The following is a 14,573-nucleotide window of genomic DNA, read 5'->3' on the forward strand; positions in this document are numbered from 1 at the left end:
ATAAACATTCAAGGACACAAGATCAGAAGAATAAGAGCATTAGGGATGATTCCCCAAACACCTGGATAAATTTGTTTTTGAAATCAGCAGAGTGCATAAACACGTAGAAACAAAACTTGATGCAGTATCGTAGGTCATTTTTCTTACACTGCGACCGGAAAGTGTCTCAGTTGTTGCCAACAAATACCAGCTGCTACAAATAACACACATGGGAGGAGTTTATAGCGCACGACACCCTTTTTGTGCCATTAGATGCAAAATATTCCCTCTTCACACTGCCCTTTGCTCAAGTGTTTGCCTCTTGTTAGGGCTCAGCCATTAATTTCTTCTTAAGAAGTTAACCTAAAGGCAACATAACCTGTCATCAGTAACAATACTGCACAAGAATGCTTAATGATGCAAACATGCAGTAATAGTCGTCCTTTTGCTTTTTCTTGCTTTCAATTAGAACATCCGTACATCTAACTTCTGAACTTTAGCTATTGAAGACAAAAGTCACACAAAGATTAAATGGTCACAGTTCATCATATATGTCTGTTATCGAGACTTCCTGAATGATGAAAATCATTCATGCCAGGACCATCTTTCCTGACATACGAAAATTCTTTTTTGATGTTGTTTGCCTAATAGTTCTCACCTCACACATGATACAAATGTTACAGACTATCTCCAGTGCCTTAAAATCAAAGCGAACCATGTGCTGCCAATGTTAGCCCTTTTTCCATTTGTGACTAGGTTATAACACTTAAACAAAACTCATAAGTTGCAAATATGCAAAATCCAATACGTAACTTTAAGACACATACCATGACTACCAATAAGAAAATGGTAATTGACAAATATACTCATAGAATCTGCACTCGTTGTGTTACTGCACAGTGTTAGTTTATTGAAGTTATTTCATGTGGAAAATCTAACTACAATAATAAACAATTTTATCCTTATCAATGTGAGCAGAAATGTGCTCTATGTGCATGATGTCGCATGTACCTGGTGGTGATGCCTAGCGTCAGGCAGCCTGTTGTGGGTGGCTGCTGTAGCGCAAGAAAACTCTCGCCCATAAATTTTTCTGATCTTGATGCAGCCATGTGCTCTTCCATGGAAATATTTCTGGACATTTTGCTGTTATGGTAGGTTTTAAAGTGGTGTAAATTATCTCTAAAGTTCCACCAGACTGATAAGTTTAGCAAATAGCCAAATGCGGATTAAAAGATAAATGAAGGAGTGGAATCGAACTAGCAACCTTGTGTCTACACCATATGACGTTTACCAGTTGACCGTAAACATATATGGCACTGTAATAGCTTGAATAGAAGGCAACACATCCTACAGAAACTTCCACATCCTACAATGTTACCAGATTGTGCAGGTGGCCTGACTTAGAATTCTGAAGGACAGACAGCTTTACTTGCACCTTAAATGAACGATTCTGAATTAGCCTCTGCAGTGGCCAGTTTTTATGTAGAAGAATGTATATTGAAAATCCTCCTGCTGAAACAGAACATGAAATGATTCAAGCTTTCATCTTTAGGCAATTCGCAAAACAAAGTCTGGACTCACAGGGAACTTTAAAAATTACAGAACACTAAATGAGCTTAGCTTTAGATGTATCTTATTTTAAATATTAAGAAAATGATAAATAAACAAATAGGATAAAAAATCAGTATAGAACTTTACACATTAAGCATATGAATCCACCAATAAAGCAGAAATGGCAGCTTACTTGATAAAAGTACTCATTTATTGAACAATACATGTTCCAGTAACTTGCCTTTCGAGCTTATAGGCTTCTGTCACTGGAGAACAAAGAAACGACAGAAATTATGAGAAGAGTTAAGAAGGTGGGTTGGGACTCATGAGACAATAAGACGGGTGGATGGTATTTTGAAGTGAAAGTTAAGATAGAGGCAATGATGAGACTGAAATACAGATGATGATGATGACAACAACAACAATGATGACAAGAACAACAAATGAAGATGGCCAGATGGAGAATGAAAGCATTAGTATAGACTTCACTTCAAATACTGGTCCCACAGACAATGACAAATCCCAAAAATTACAACAGTAGAGAAATTTAACAACAGGGAAAATAAGAAACAAGACAGGAGGCCCGTGCAGAATAGTGTGGGTGAGGGACAAAATAACCATAAGAAAATATGATACTAGGTGACCTGTAATCTTAGAGACAATGATATTGGTTGCATTCAGGTACGTAAACAGTGTAAAAGCATGCAAACAGAAACTCACGTGGAACAGAAGATACTGTAAGGAAGATCAGAAATGATTGGCTTATAGCTTCCTTAGGTGGAAGGTGCATGATGGGAAAGAGGTATACATTGTAATATACAATCATTTCCTTGCATCAAGATATGAAACAAATTTTTCTGACGACTTAGACAGAACAAAAAAGCACTTTTGCCATTTACATCGAGTTGTAGAGAGAAATTCTAGTATTTACTGGGAATAGGAACTTCCAAATACGTTATCTGCAACTTTTCAACTCTTGTGCGAAGTTTAGAATTGTCATATAATACAAGATGATAAATAAAGTTACATACTATATGAGAAATATTGAGCGTGTTTGTATAGAGGGACTGTTAATCAGCTATTGAATATTTAGAAAGCCAGTACACCAAGCATTCAAAAGCTGATTAACAGTTTGCCCCCTAAATACAATCCAGCCATCTGATGATGAAATAAATGTTTGAAACTGATAATGATAGAAAATACTAAATGTGTTATGAAAAGTGTCATCAAGCTAGCGGTCGGTAGCTGTTTTATAGCACAGAATACAACCATGGAATCCTAATAATCTTATCTAGTGACAAAATAGCGTTAAACTTAACTTGTTCTTATATTTATCATTATAAAAATGCTAAGGTCAATGATACATAAAACAAAATCTCTGCTGCTTATATTTTTTGTATATCAGACTCAATATTTACAAGAACAATAAACTGTACTCAAACTTTTATTCATGCGTACCACATAGAAAGGAAATAAAAATTCTTACACTGACAGTTGTAGCACTAACTTTGTTTTCGTGATACTTATTTCTATACTCTGTGAGCTACAGTTTTGCAACGTTCAAGTAAAATGGTCAGTTATCGACTAAAAATTGTCTGAGCAGCTGCTGAATATTGTCTCATGAGAAAATAAAGTATTGCATATCTTAAAAAATAGTTTTCTGATATTTTTTCCGAATTCTTTATTCTTCTTATCTTTGTATTGTTTATTTTACACGTCGAAACTTTTTTCATTTTCACGTTTTCTGCTCTATTGTTGCTGTTTGTCTTACTTCTGATCTTATTGATTATGCATTTTCATTGTCGATTTTGCTTTACCATGTTTCTTTGATTGCCACACTACTTATAAATCCAACTTTTTTCTAGTTTTTTACATTCTGAATGAATCGAAGCTCTTTCTATTACATATTAGTCCAGCCACTTACAGACTGATCCTCACAGTTGGAATTTCGTTTATTTTTATTTTTTTATTATTCTCCTAGAGAATCTCTCTCTATTTGGGATCAAGATGAATAGCAATTCCAAATACCATTTCACACAACATTCTCTGTTGTCTTTACTTACTGTGACAGGTTAAGAAAAACAGATTTATGGCAGTTCAAGTTTCAGTCACTGTGCATGTTTTTAGACCCTCTGTTATTACTTATCCTGTACCTGTAAAGTTAGGCTATTTTCTGTATCATTACTTGACATGTGAAAGTCCAGAGCTCTTCTTACTGTTCAATATAATTTATCGTTCATGTCATGAGAACTATGTCTGAAAATAAGAACTGCTGGAGCACTGTTTTGCCCTTTACTGTAAAATAATAATAATGATAATGATAATAATAATAATAACACACACACACACACACACACACACACACACACACACACACACACACACACTGATTCATCACACATTCTCTCTGTCAGCCGCCTACTACATTGTGCATGCAGTTTTAACTATGTATTCATGTGTTAGCTTTCACTATTTGGTCTCAATTACACATGGGTGAATATTCAAAGACTCAGGCTGATATTACATGCTTTTGCGTAATGCATAAGAGAAAGTATAACTACAAGATTAAAGTCTGCTTATGACTGTTACAGACTCATCTTGTAAATTTTATATCTATGTATGACATGTTGCTCTTAATCCAAAACGCGTCATATTATGAGCAATGAAGTTATTATATTTTTGAAGCAGGACTTTTTGATTAGTGACCAACCCAGCTTTGATACAGTACTACTGTTCAAGGTCAAAATGGTTGTGACATTAGGTTAGAGGACAAAATCAGACAGCAAATGAGTTACTGTCAATAGTGTACAAGTACATAATGCAATACATCATTGTTGACCATTTAAAACTGTCTATAGGCAGAATTTCAATAACTTTTGGTCTTTTTAATGTAAACATGCATGATAATAGTGTTCTGAAATTTAGTTTCACTGTAAAACATTTAAAAATTGGGAACTTTAATAGCCTTTAAATTAGGTTTCGAATTTACACTAACAACACAAGCATACAAGAAAGCATAAACACACAGAATCAATGTATGCAAGATGTCAAAACGAAAAAACAGAGTTATTTAGGTACATAGAGTTTTATATGCATTACAAATTCATCTCACTCAAAGAATCAGTGAGTATATGGAAATCATGGCAAAATTAAGACTCAAGTAATCAGAAAAAATTTCAAACTACCATGTGATATTAAGCAAGAAACAACTAAAAGTTGGTGCTGTGCACTGCTATACGATAAGCCAAATTTTGTGAGAAAATGTCAGTCACAGAAACTAATCCTATTAGTCATAACTTGCATGTTACTGGGTCAATGGAAATACAACGCAGGTATTCATGCCTATTAACAGAAGAGATAATGGGAGACTAGAACGGCTGACTGGCGTGATGAATGGCACTGTTAATACCACATTTAACAGATGCATGCAAGTCAGATTCACGAAAACGTGAAATACTTCCTTCCATAAGTTACCTTTGAGCAGCAGAATTACATAGCAATTCGACCTTCAGATGCATTTATTGTATCCTCTGAAAATGACAAGAGATGAAGTGAGAGAATGAGAAGAGTGCAATAATTGGTGTGAGTACTACTGCCACTTCTACTAATACAGGTACCATCAGCACAGAGAAATTACGGAAGGAATTGCTTACCATTTGCCAGATGTTCCTCAGACATCACCACTTCATCTGCTGTTGTAAGTCCATGGTGCAGTAGACTGTCGCCCTCATCTGTAATGAGGCTTCCTGAAGAGACATCATCACTTCTGTTTTCATGTGGCTGTTCGCGATCAGTTCTGGTCATCAATTTCTCACAAGTAGAATGTTCAGAAAAAGGCTTCAATACATCTTCCACAGAAAGTTCTTGAACTTTTCTACTATCAGGGGAAGTAAATGATATCATATCTTGCATTTCATTTTCTATAACATTAATTTTTTTCGAGTTGTGAAATGAGTCTTTCACTACATCATTATTTATCATATCATCAACTGAGAGATGGGTATTATTATTTTTCAATGTGACATTTATAATTTCTGAGGGCTTGCAAATAGAATCACGATCTGGTGGACTAAGATCACTATTATCGCGTGATTCCAATATTTTGATGGATGGGCTTTGTTTAGAATCTTCAGAAGGCACACACAGTCTGTCAGAGTTTGATATTTTTGCATTGTATATGGTAAGTACATCACTGGTAGCATTTTCTAGAAAGTGATTTAGCATCTCATCCACCAGTACTGAAGTATTTTTCTCAGACTTACTAGACTCATCAATGATGAAAGTAGTATTACCAATGCAGATATCATTTATTGTGAGAGGTTCTTTTTCAATGGCAAGATTCTCTTGCTTCTCAGCTTCATCTAGGATAACAGTTCTTGAATCACATTGAATTTCACTTATTACACCAACCTCTGGCTTGGTGGTCTCACTGAATTTATGTGCATATGATAAAACTGTTTCTCTTGATGCATTACCATCTGGTACTTCTCCGCATTCTTTCAGTTTAATGTCAGGTGATACGAATGAGTCCTTCAGAAGTTGCAGCATTATTGATTCAGTAATGCTGTCAACAAGCTTTAGTTTTTGCATCTTGTTCTCATTCTTTTCAGAGCCAACAGTTATTTTAGATTGCTCTACTGTTTGGGCTTCTGGTGTATGCTCCTCACGCTCAACAACAAATGTTGAGCTCAACTGCACAGACATAGGATGGCTCTCCGTGCATATGCTATCATCTGCACTGTGGCAGAACTCTATCCCATCTTTGCCCTGATTGGTATGTGAATAGACATTCAATACAGACTCCTCAGATAGTTCTTTCTCTGATGGTTGATTCCGACTTTCTGTAGATAATAGCAGTTCCTGTTCCACACAAAAAAATAATGTAAAAACACAATTAACAATAACAACATTTCAATAAGGGAAAATGTGTTCTACTGAATTATTGTGTTCATAGCTAAGGAAAATTTTTACGTGTTTACTATTATTGATTTGCATAACAGCTGATGTGAAATAATACGCTGTATATAGGTGAAACAAAATGCAATTAATTAATGAAAAGTGGATTGGATACCCTGAAGAGAACATATTCTTTTATCATCTCTCTCTAAGAATCAAGGGGCTGAAATGATTTTTCCTATCCTTCATGACTAGTGTTGTATAGTTTCGCTTTTCCTTTTCCACAACTGTATCCTGATGACACACTCATACAAATCCCATAAGTTAGAGATTCAATGCTATTTTAAATGTGGGTATTATTCCTTCTCAAACTCTCATTTTAATGGCTGGAAGCTAATGTTTCCATTCATCAAGTTAACATTCAATTTATGAATAGCGACCTGACTGACAAATAGATGCTGGGAACTAAGTTGTGACTATAAATTTTTTAATATTTCTCAAATGTAATTAATTATACAGCTATATGGGCACTATTCAGCAGGCATGAAAAGTACTGTCTGTATTATTACTTACATCAACTATGAGCTGAATACTTGCAACAAATTCCTTGCTTGAATTAAGTGTATTAGATCTTTGGCTTTCTGGAATGAACACAAAGCAAAATCAGCAGAGCAATTTTGTGAAAACTCACCTGTGTAGAATCCTCTCTTTTTTCTTCTCCAGCTGCCAAAATACTAGGTGAGGCATTCATTGCTTTTATGTCAGATGTAAGGATACAGAATGTATCACCTACATTTTGTGGTGCACACACTAAATCTGTGACATTTACTACATTCTCAGATTCTAAGTCCGATTTTGCTGAAATTTCATGTTGTATACTAACAGCTGATGAAGCTTTCTGCACTTCTGTGGTGTCTGATATCTGTTGCACACTCACAGATGTCTCTTCAATTTCAGATAATTCTTCATTTATAGTAGCTGATGTACACGATTTTGAGACAGTCCTGTGGGGGACAACATTATTGAGAGAACTGTCTGACCTCTCTGAGAACAAGTTATTTGACTTAGCTTCAGATGAGTTCTCAAGAGGCTTGAAGGATGAGGAAACACAAGACTCTTGTGTGTAGTCATTTTTAGAACCCTTACATTGCTGTGTTGATGAAACTTCTGCATTAATCATATCAAAAGTGCTGTTCACCAAAATTTCAGAAATCTCTCTGTCCTCTTCAACAAAATCATCACCTGAGGCAAGCATGGTAGGAATTATGGACTCTCCATCATTCAACTCTCTTGCTGAAAAAGACTGCTCACTTTTTGTGTGTTTTACATAACCTAAACATTGCTGTTCTGAGCTTAAGGAACTGATTTCCTTCATGGAAGATGTCTTTATAATGGCATTCTTGTTCTTGGAGTAGCTATTTTTCTCTTGAGATATATAATCTTCAGTGGAGTCAGGACCCTCTGTCCTCTCATAAGAGCCTGAGACAGAAACAATATCATCCTGATGGTTATCATCTTCAGAAGTGTGTGCTTCCCTGAATGTGATGCTATTAGTGTCTTCTGGCAGAAATTTTACAGAGTTAGCTGTCTGTTCTGAAATCACAGTTGGAATCTCAGTGCTTAGGCCATTTGATATTGACTTTTGAGAACTATCATCTAGTGGGGATTCATATTCAACTTTGTCCAACACCTGGTTGGATTTTCGTTCAGTCTGTTTACATGGTTCTGACTTTTCCTTAGTTCTACCCAAAATATGCTTGCAGATTTGTTCAGTCTGGACACGGGGCTGTTTTATCTTCGGTTTGACAGCAAGTACGGGGGATGTGTTGAAATTTTGCGTCAGTTGTTCTTTTATTCGATTGATGTATGAATCAAGCGCCTGAAACATGCAAGATTCGAAATTTTACATCTGATACGATTTGTTAGATTTCATTTCTTACAATAAAGATGGAACATTACAATTAAATTTATTGTTTCTTTCCAGACATATACAGAAAATGCAATTTAGCTGTTAAACATAACAATAATAATAATATTTGAAGTCATACTGGAAGAACAGTTACTCTTACGCACTATAATGAACAGTCAGTCTAGATCACAACTAATATTTATTTACTCTGCTAACCAGTTTCATTCAAACATGACCATTTTCAGGCCACTAACAACTGGTTGATTGGTTGGTAGCTCTTGGTATCTACAACAGCTTTGTGTACACATCAAAGAGGAGTTAGTGGTCTGAAGATGGTTATAGTTGACTGAAACTGTTTACAAGAGTAAATAAGTATTATTTACAATCTAGACAATGCTTTTGTTCCACTATTAAACAATACATACATGATGAAGGTAAGAGAGGGGGGGGGGGGTTAGTTCACTTCCAGGAAGGGCAGTGTCCAAAAGTTCAACTCTATCTCCTATCATTTTTAGGTGCTTATTGACTTGCAACACCTGCACAATATGGCGAATGGTTATCTGTATTCCCCTGATTATTTGTTAAGAACTGTGAGTGTATTAATAAATGTTTAATGAGATAAATTGTTACTGTCTGCTAGTGTATCAGCAATGTCAATATTTATGGGAGGTACAATACTAATTCGACCCCCCCCCCCCCCCACGCACACACACACAAGCATGACTATACTATCTCATCTGACTATAATGCCCAGGCATCACTTTTTCTGACGAAGGGCATTATCTTCTGCTCGTAAATGTTTTCAGTCATTTTTTATATGCCTGTTGACTGCAAACACATGAACCACACAGTGAGTTTTAACTTTACTCCTTCCATTATTTTTATCTCATCTAAGACTTCCCTACATCAATTCAGTAACATTGCATTTCATTCAGAGAAAACAGCCTTTACATAGGACTGACATGGAAAATTGCTCTTGCACCTCACCCAAAGTAGGTACCATCTGAAATGAATATTTTTTACACCACACTTAATGATACAACTGTATTTCAAAGGATCTAACAGATGGAAATGTACAGGCACATTGAACCCTGTAAAGTTCATCAATGTACGAAGTCAGTAGTCAATATTTGAGCAGTGTTGTAATATAGTAAAGCATTAAGTGCTGTGTATGTACAAATGTAACTTCAATATCAGTTTTATATCAAGAGGGAGACATTAAACAATTTGTATCTCACTAAACTGTCAAATAGTGGTTCTTCCCATGTTATCAATTTTTCATAACAAGCAAGACTGCAAAATGCTTTTATGTTTATGTGCCACTTGCAGCAGAAGGGCTTAAATTACATACATTATGCTGCATTACAGGCTCAATAAAGAGGAAATGTTAACGAAGTGTTGCCAGATGTAATAATATTCTTTCCTTCTTCATAGCCAACAGTCAGCATTTACTGGACTTTTACTACACGCACATTACTATTAACCCATGAGCAGGCACGCCTGTGTATAAGGTGCACCAGTTACAAATAATATTGATTTGCACTATTCCATTGTTGTTTTAAAATTGTGAGTCCTTATCTTTTCCTTCATTATTGCTTCAGCTAACACAGTAATAAGTTGTGTTGCCATACATCCAAATCAGCAGCAATAATATAAAATAAATAACATGCTAGTTGAGAAAAAAATTTATGATCCCTACAAGAAAATGACCCTGATTTCGGGCTATCAGCACAGTTCCACAATAAGTCAGTTATCTACGAGAATAGTAATCAAATAACTGGTTGGCGGGGATCTGACTCAACTGCGCTGTCTAATGTTTTGAGTGGGTCATTACTATGGGTTAACACCTGTCTGCAGCAACAGAGTGATGTGATAGAAGGTTTATTTTATTATTGTTTAATTAGACAGCAATTTAGCTCATACATGTTTAACTCGGTAACAGAAAGGCAGCTATTCTTTACATGTGTACAATGTGCGCCACACGCCTGCTCACGTTACGAAAACCAGCACGCCCAACTTGAGGGTTAATAAGACCTAGTCTCCTCAAAACTAACTTCTTGTTCTTTTGTTAAGCTATTGATACACACACAAAAAGGAATGAAAACTTTGCTAGCTTTTGTGGAAGAAGCCCTTTAACAACCTAGAGTGCGTGCGCGTGTGCTTCCCCCCAGTATGTTGTTGAGGACAACATACTGAGTTCTATTATTTAAAAAGTCTTTGAGCCACTCACATATCTGTGAACTTATTTCATATGCTGATACCTTCGTTAACAGCCTGCAATAGGGCATTATGCCAAATGCTTTATGGAAATCTAGAAATATGGAATCTGCCTGTTGTCTTTCATCCATTGTTCACAGTATATCATGTGAGAACAGGTCAATATGAGGTTCACATGTTTGATGCTTTCTGAAACCATGCTGATTCATGCACATATTATTGATTATATTCAAACTGAGAATATGCTCAAGGATTCTGCAGCAAACAGAAGTTAGGGATATTGATCTGTAATTCTGCGGGTCCATCTTTTACCTTTCTTATGTATTGGAGCCACTTGCGCTTTTTTTCAGTCGCTTGGGAATTTGCGTTGGGCGAGAGATTCACGGTAAATGCAAGCTAGGTAAGGGGCTAATGCCATAGACAACTCTTAGTAAAATCGACCTGGGATTCCATACGGACCTGGTGATTTATTTGCTTTCAAAGCCTTGAGTTATTTCTCTAAGCCAGGTATGCTTATTGCTATGTCGTTCATACAGGAGTCAGTCTGATGGTCAAACAACAGTATCCTTGTACAACAGTATGTTTGCGCAGTTCTCTTATGTGAATGATTTCTTGAACATGAAATTTAAAACTTCAGCTTTCATTTTGCTACCTTCAACTGCCACACCAGACTGGTCAACAAGGGACTGAATGGAAGGCTTAGACACACTGAGCAATTTTACACATGACCAGAATTTTCTCGGGTTCTCTGCCAGACCTTTTGCTAAGGCTGATGGTAGTAGTTGTTGTATCCTAGGCGCACAGATCTTTTCACAGATGCATGTATCTCTCCCAACCTTCACATGTCGTCATTTACGTGTTCCTGTTTGAACCAAGAGTGCAACAGCCTCTGCTTTCTCAGCATCTGCTAAATTTCGTTATTAAACCATTGTGGGTCTTGTCCATTCTTTGTCCATTTACTAGGCATATAGCTTTCCAGATCATGGTTTACAATCTGCTTAAACTTTGTCTGTAAGTCCTCTACATCCATCTTAAAGGAACGACGGGTTTGCAAATTCACTGTTTAAGTGAGATGTTAATAACTGCTTGCCTGCTCTATCTACCAGAAACACTCTCCTAGCCTTCTTCACTGGTTTATTAACTTCTGTAATCATAGTTGCTATAATGACATTATGATCGCTAATCCCCATTTCTTTACGGACATTGTTGATAAGGTCTGGCCTATTTGTAGCTACAAGGTCCAAGATATTTCCACTGTGTGTGGGGTGCCGAGCTAGCTGCTCGAGACAATTTTCAGAAAATGTGTTCAAAAGCATTTTGCATGACTGTCTGTCTGTACCACTGGCAATGAATCCATAGACATCCCAGTCTACACTTGGCAAGTTAATGTCGATTCCAACCAGTATTGTATCATCTGGATATTTATGTGCTATTGACCACAGATTTTCTTTGAATGATTCTAGATCTGTCACAGCAGAGTTGGGTGGCTGGTAGAAACATCCAACAATTGACTTGATGGTCAGATCCAGCACTGCTGGAAAGCAAAGAATCCTTGAAGAATGAGTAATTGTCTGAAGCAGAATTTCAATTAATAAATGGAACACTGTATGAGAGGAACTATGATCCAATAGGGCAAAAATGGTTGCTCATCATCCGAGCTCACCTATTGCTGGATATATAATGTCTCGAAATAGCCAAAACTCTCAAGTGCACTGTTGATAGTTGCACTCTGGGATAAAATGAATGACTATATCTCTGGAAGTATTGAATTAGTGATCAAGAAACTTTACCGATGTTCATTAGGAAAATGTACAAATGTTCACATAAAATTTCAGCATAATCCACGACGGTCGTGAGAACTTTTTCTGAAATGAGACCACTTGACAGAATGGCCCTTCTGTATGGAAAAATGGTAGGTAATTTAATTCATTTCTTGACAGGCCGTCTATAACACATCATCAACCAGCTGGAAGAATCTATGCAAATTAAATTTGTTTTGTTCATTTAATAAATTTTGTGGGTTTCTCTTCTTTTCTTAGAAAATTTCTAATCTCTCTAATACGTTTAACAAAAGGTCTTTATCCGTGATGTGGGTACTTTTCATGCTATCTTGAATCTCAACTAAAGTATGGTTAGTTGTCTTCACATGTTCACCCAGTGCTGTACAGTTGGAATTTAAATTGCAATGTTCTTTATAATGTACTTCAAATGGTCGTTTAGTTTGGCCAATATACATCCTCTGACAAGTTTGACAATTTATTTTATATACTCCTGCATTACTGTTTTGTCATCATTTCTGAAGTAAAAATGGCTTGTGTGTCTGCCAAATTAAAAAATGAAGAAACTACAGCTCCTTTACAAGTAAGCAAGCCATACAGGAAGCGATAAATGCAAATACTACTAGTAAACAGGAACTTAATACCATAAAAATTTTGAATAAAGGATTGCTGAAAGCTGCTCTTGTTATAAAAGCTGATGCCGGTAATACGGCAGTACCATTATAGAAGAAATATTATGTTGACAAAATAATGCATTATTTTGAACACAATGGCAAACACAAAGTTAGTAAAGGCCAGTTAGTAAAGACCCACTCAGTAAATTCCAAATGGAGCTAAAAAGAGAAACTGATTCTTTTCAGTCACTATTTGATCTGCTAGAAAGGAAATGCAGATTAAAGTTAATTAACCTGGAAATTACCACTGCAAGAGTTTGGAGTACATCACGCAAACCTGACACGTCAATTAGACTTATTAATAATAATCAATATGCTCCCAATAGTGAACTAAATTACACACTCGTACCTATTTTTTAAAAAAACTTAAAAGAATGTACATTTATGACAAGACTTTCATCATTAAGAATAGCATCCAATTTGTTAACATGTAGTAAATATGAATAGCCCAGAGAATGCAATTTTCACCTCCTGGGATGTTACAAATATGTTTATGAATATACAAGCTGATGGAACATTAGAAATAATTAAATGTAATTTTATACCACATAAAACCATGGCAGTGGGATTATGGAGCTGTTAGATTTCTTGAAATTTAATGTTAAATGGTGACAAATATGGTAATTCAAGAGTATATAAAGAAATTGTCAAAATTGTTATTGGATGTATACCTCCCAAGCTGGAAGACAGCATAAAGTAGATTATAAAGAACATTGCAATTTAAATTCCAACCTTCACGCCACAGAGAAATGTCATTTGTTGAACATATGGGAGGAATCACAAATTTTCAAAGAAAATAAGACAAACCCCAAAATTTATTAATGAAACAAAACTAATTTAATAATTATGTAAAGGATAGATTGTTACCCACTGTAAAGCAAAATGTCAAGTTGCAGACAGGCACAATGAAAAGATTGTTGCACATTAAGCTTTTGGCCAAAAACCACAGGAAAGAAGAGAAAAAACAGACACTGAGTAGAATAAAAGGCTTTAGCCAAACGTTTACTGTGTAGCAGTCTTCCCATTGCATCTGAGTGCAACTCAATGTGTCATCTTTACAGTGAATAGCAATCTGTCCTTTCCACAATTGTTGACATTCCAACCTGGACTTTCCACTATTCAAAACGAATTTAAGTTACACAGATTCTTCCAGTTGTTTGACAATATAATACAGTTGGCCCATCAAGACAATCTTAATTATTTGCCATTTTATCCTTACAGAAGTATTTTCAAATGTGTACTTTTTGTACGTGCACTTGTAGAGATATTTTTAATGATGTATTTCAACAGATATATCAACATAGTGTAACTTGTGTAATACAGCAATGACATGTCTATGTGTACAACCCATAAATGCGATGATTCATGTTTAAATTTGCATTTCCTTTGACAGTTTAAAAATATTTCATAGTAAATGGCAGTTATCTACCATAGTTTGATAATGATACGGTAATTGAATTAAATCAGTTTTTGTGAGGTAGATTCAGTCTCTGTATTTAAAAAGAGTATCATTTTAACAGAAGACATTGATGAAATATCTCAAAACTGCACATCGAACGAAAAAAATTA

At 35.7% G+C, this 14,573-nt stretch overlaps 1 protein-coding gene across 1 annotated transcript in view; it reads right to left on the minus strand.

Moving 5' to 3' along the window:
* Nucleotides 1-14,573, minus strand: part of LOC126188665 (centrosome-associated protein 350-like) — a 268,811-nt gene that overhangs the window by 135,779 nt on the left and 118,459 nt on the right. Inside the window, exons 13-14 of the mRNA XM_049930268.1 lie at nt 7,118-8,305; nt 5,184-6,390 (exon numbers count right to left, since the gene is read on the minus strand). Coding sequence (XP_049786225.1) covers nt 5,184-6,390; nt 7,118-8,305 — 2,395 coding nt within the window. The remainder of the gene's footprint in view (nt 1-5,183; nt 6,391-7,117; nt 8,306-14,573) is intronic.

Source organism: Schistocerca cancellata, chromosome 5 (assembly GCF_023864275.1).
Source record: "Schistocerca cancellata isolate TAMUIC-IGC-003103 chromosome 5, iqSchCanc2.1, whole genome shotgun sequence".
Lineage (NCBI taxonomy): Eukaryota > Metazoa > Arthropoda > Insecta > Orthoptera > Acrididae > Schistocerca > Schistocerca cancellata.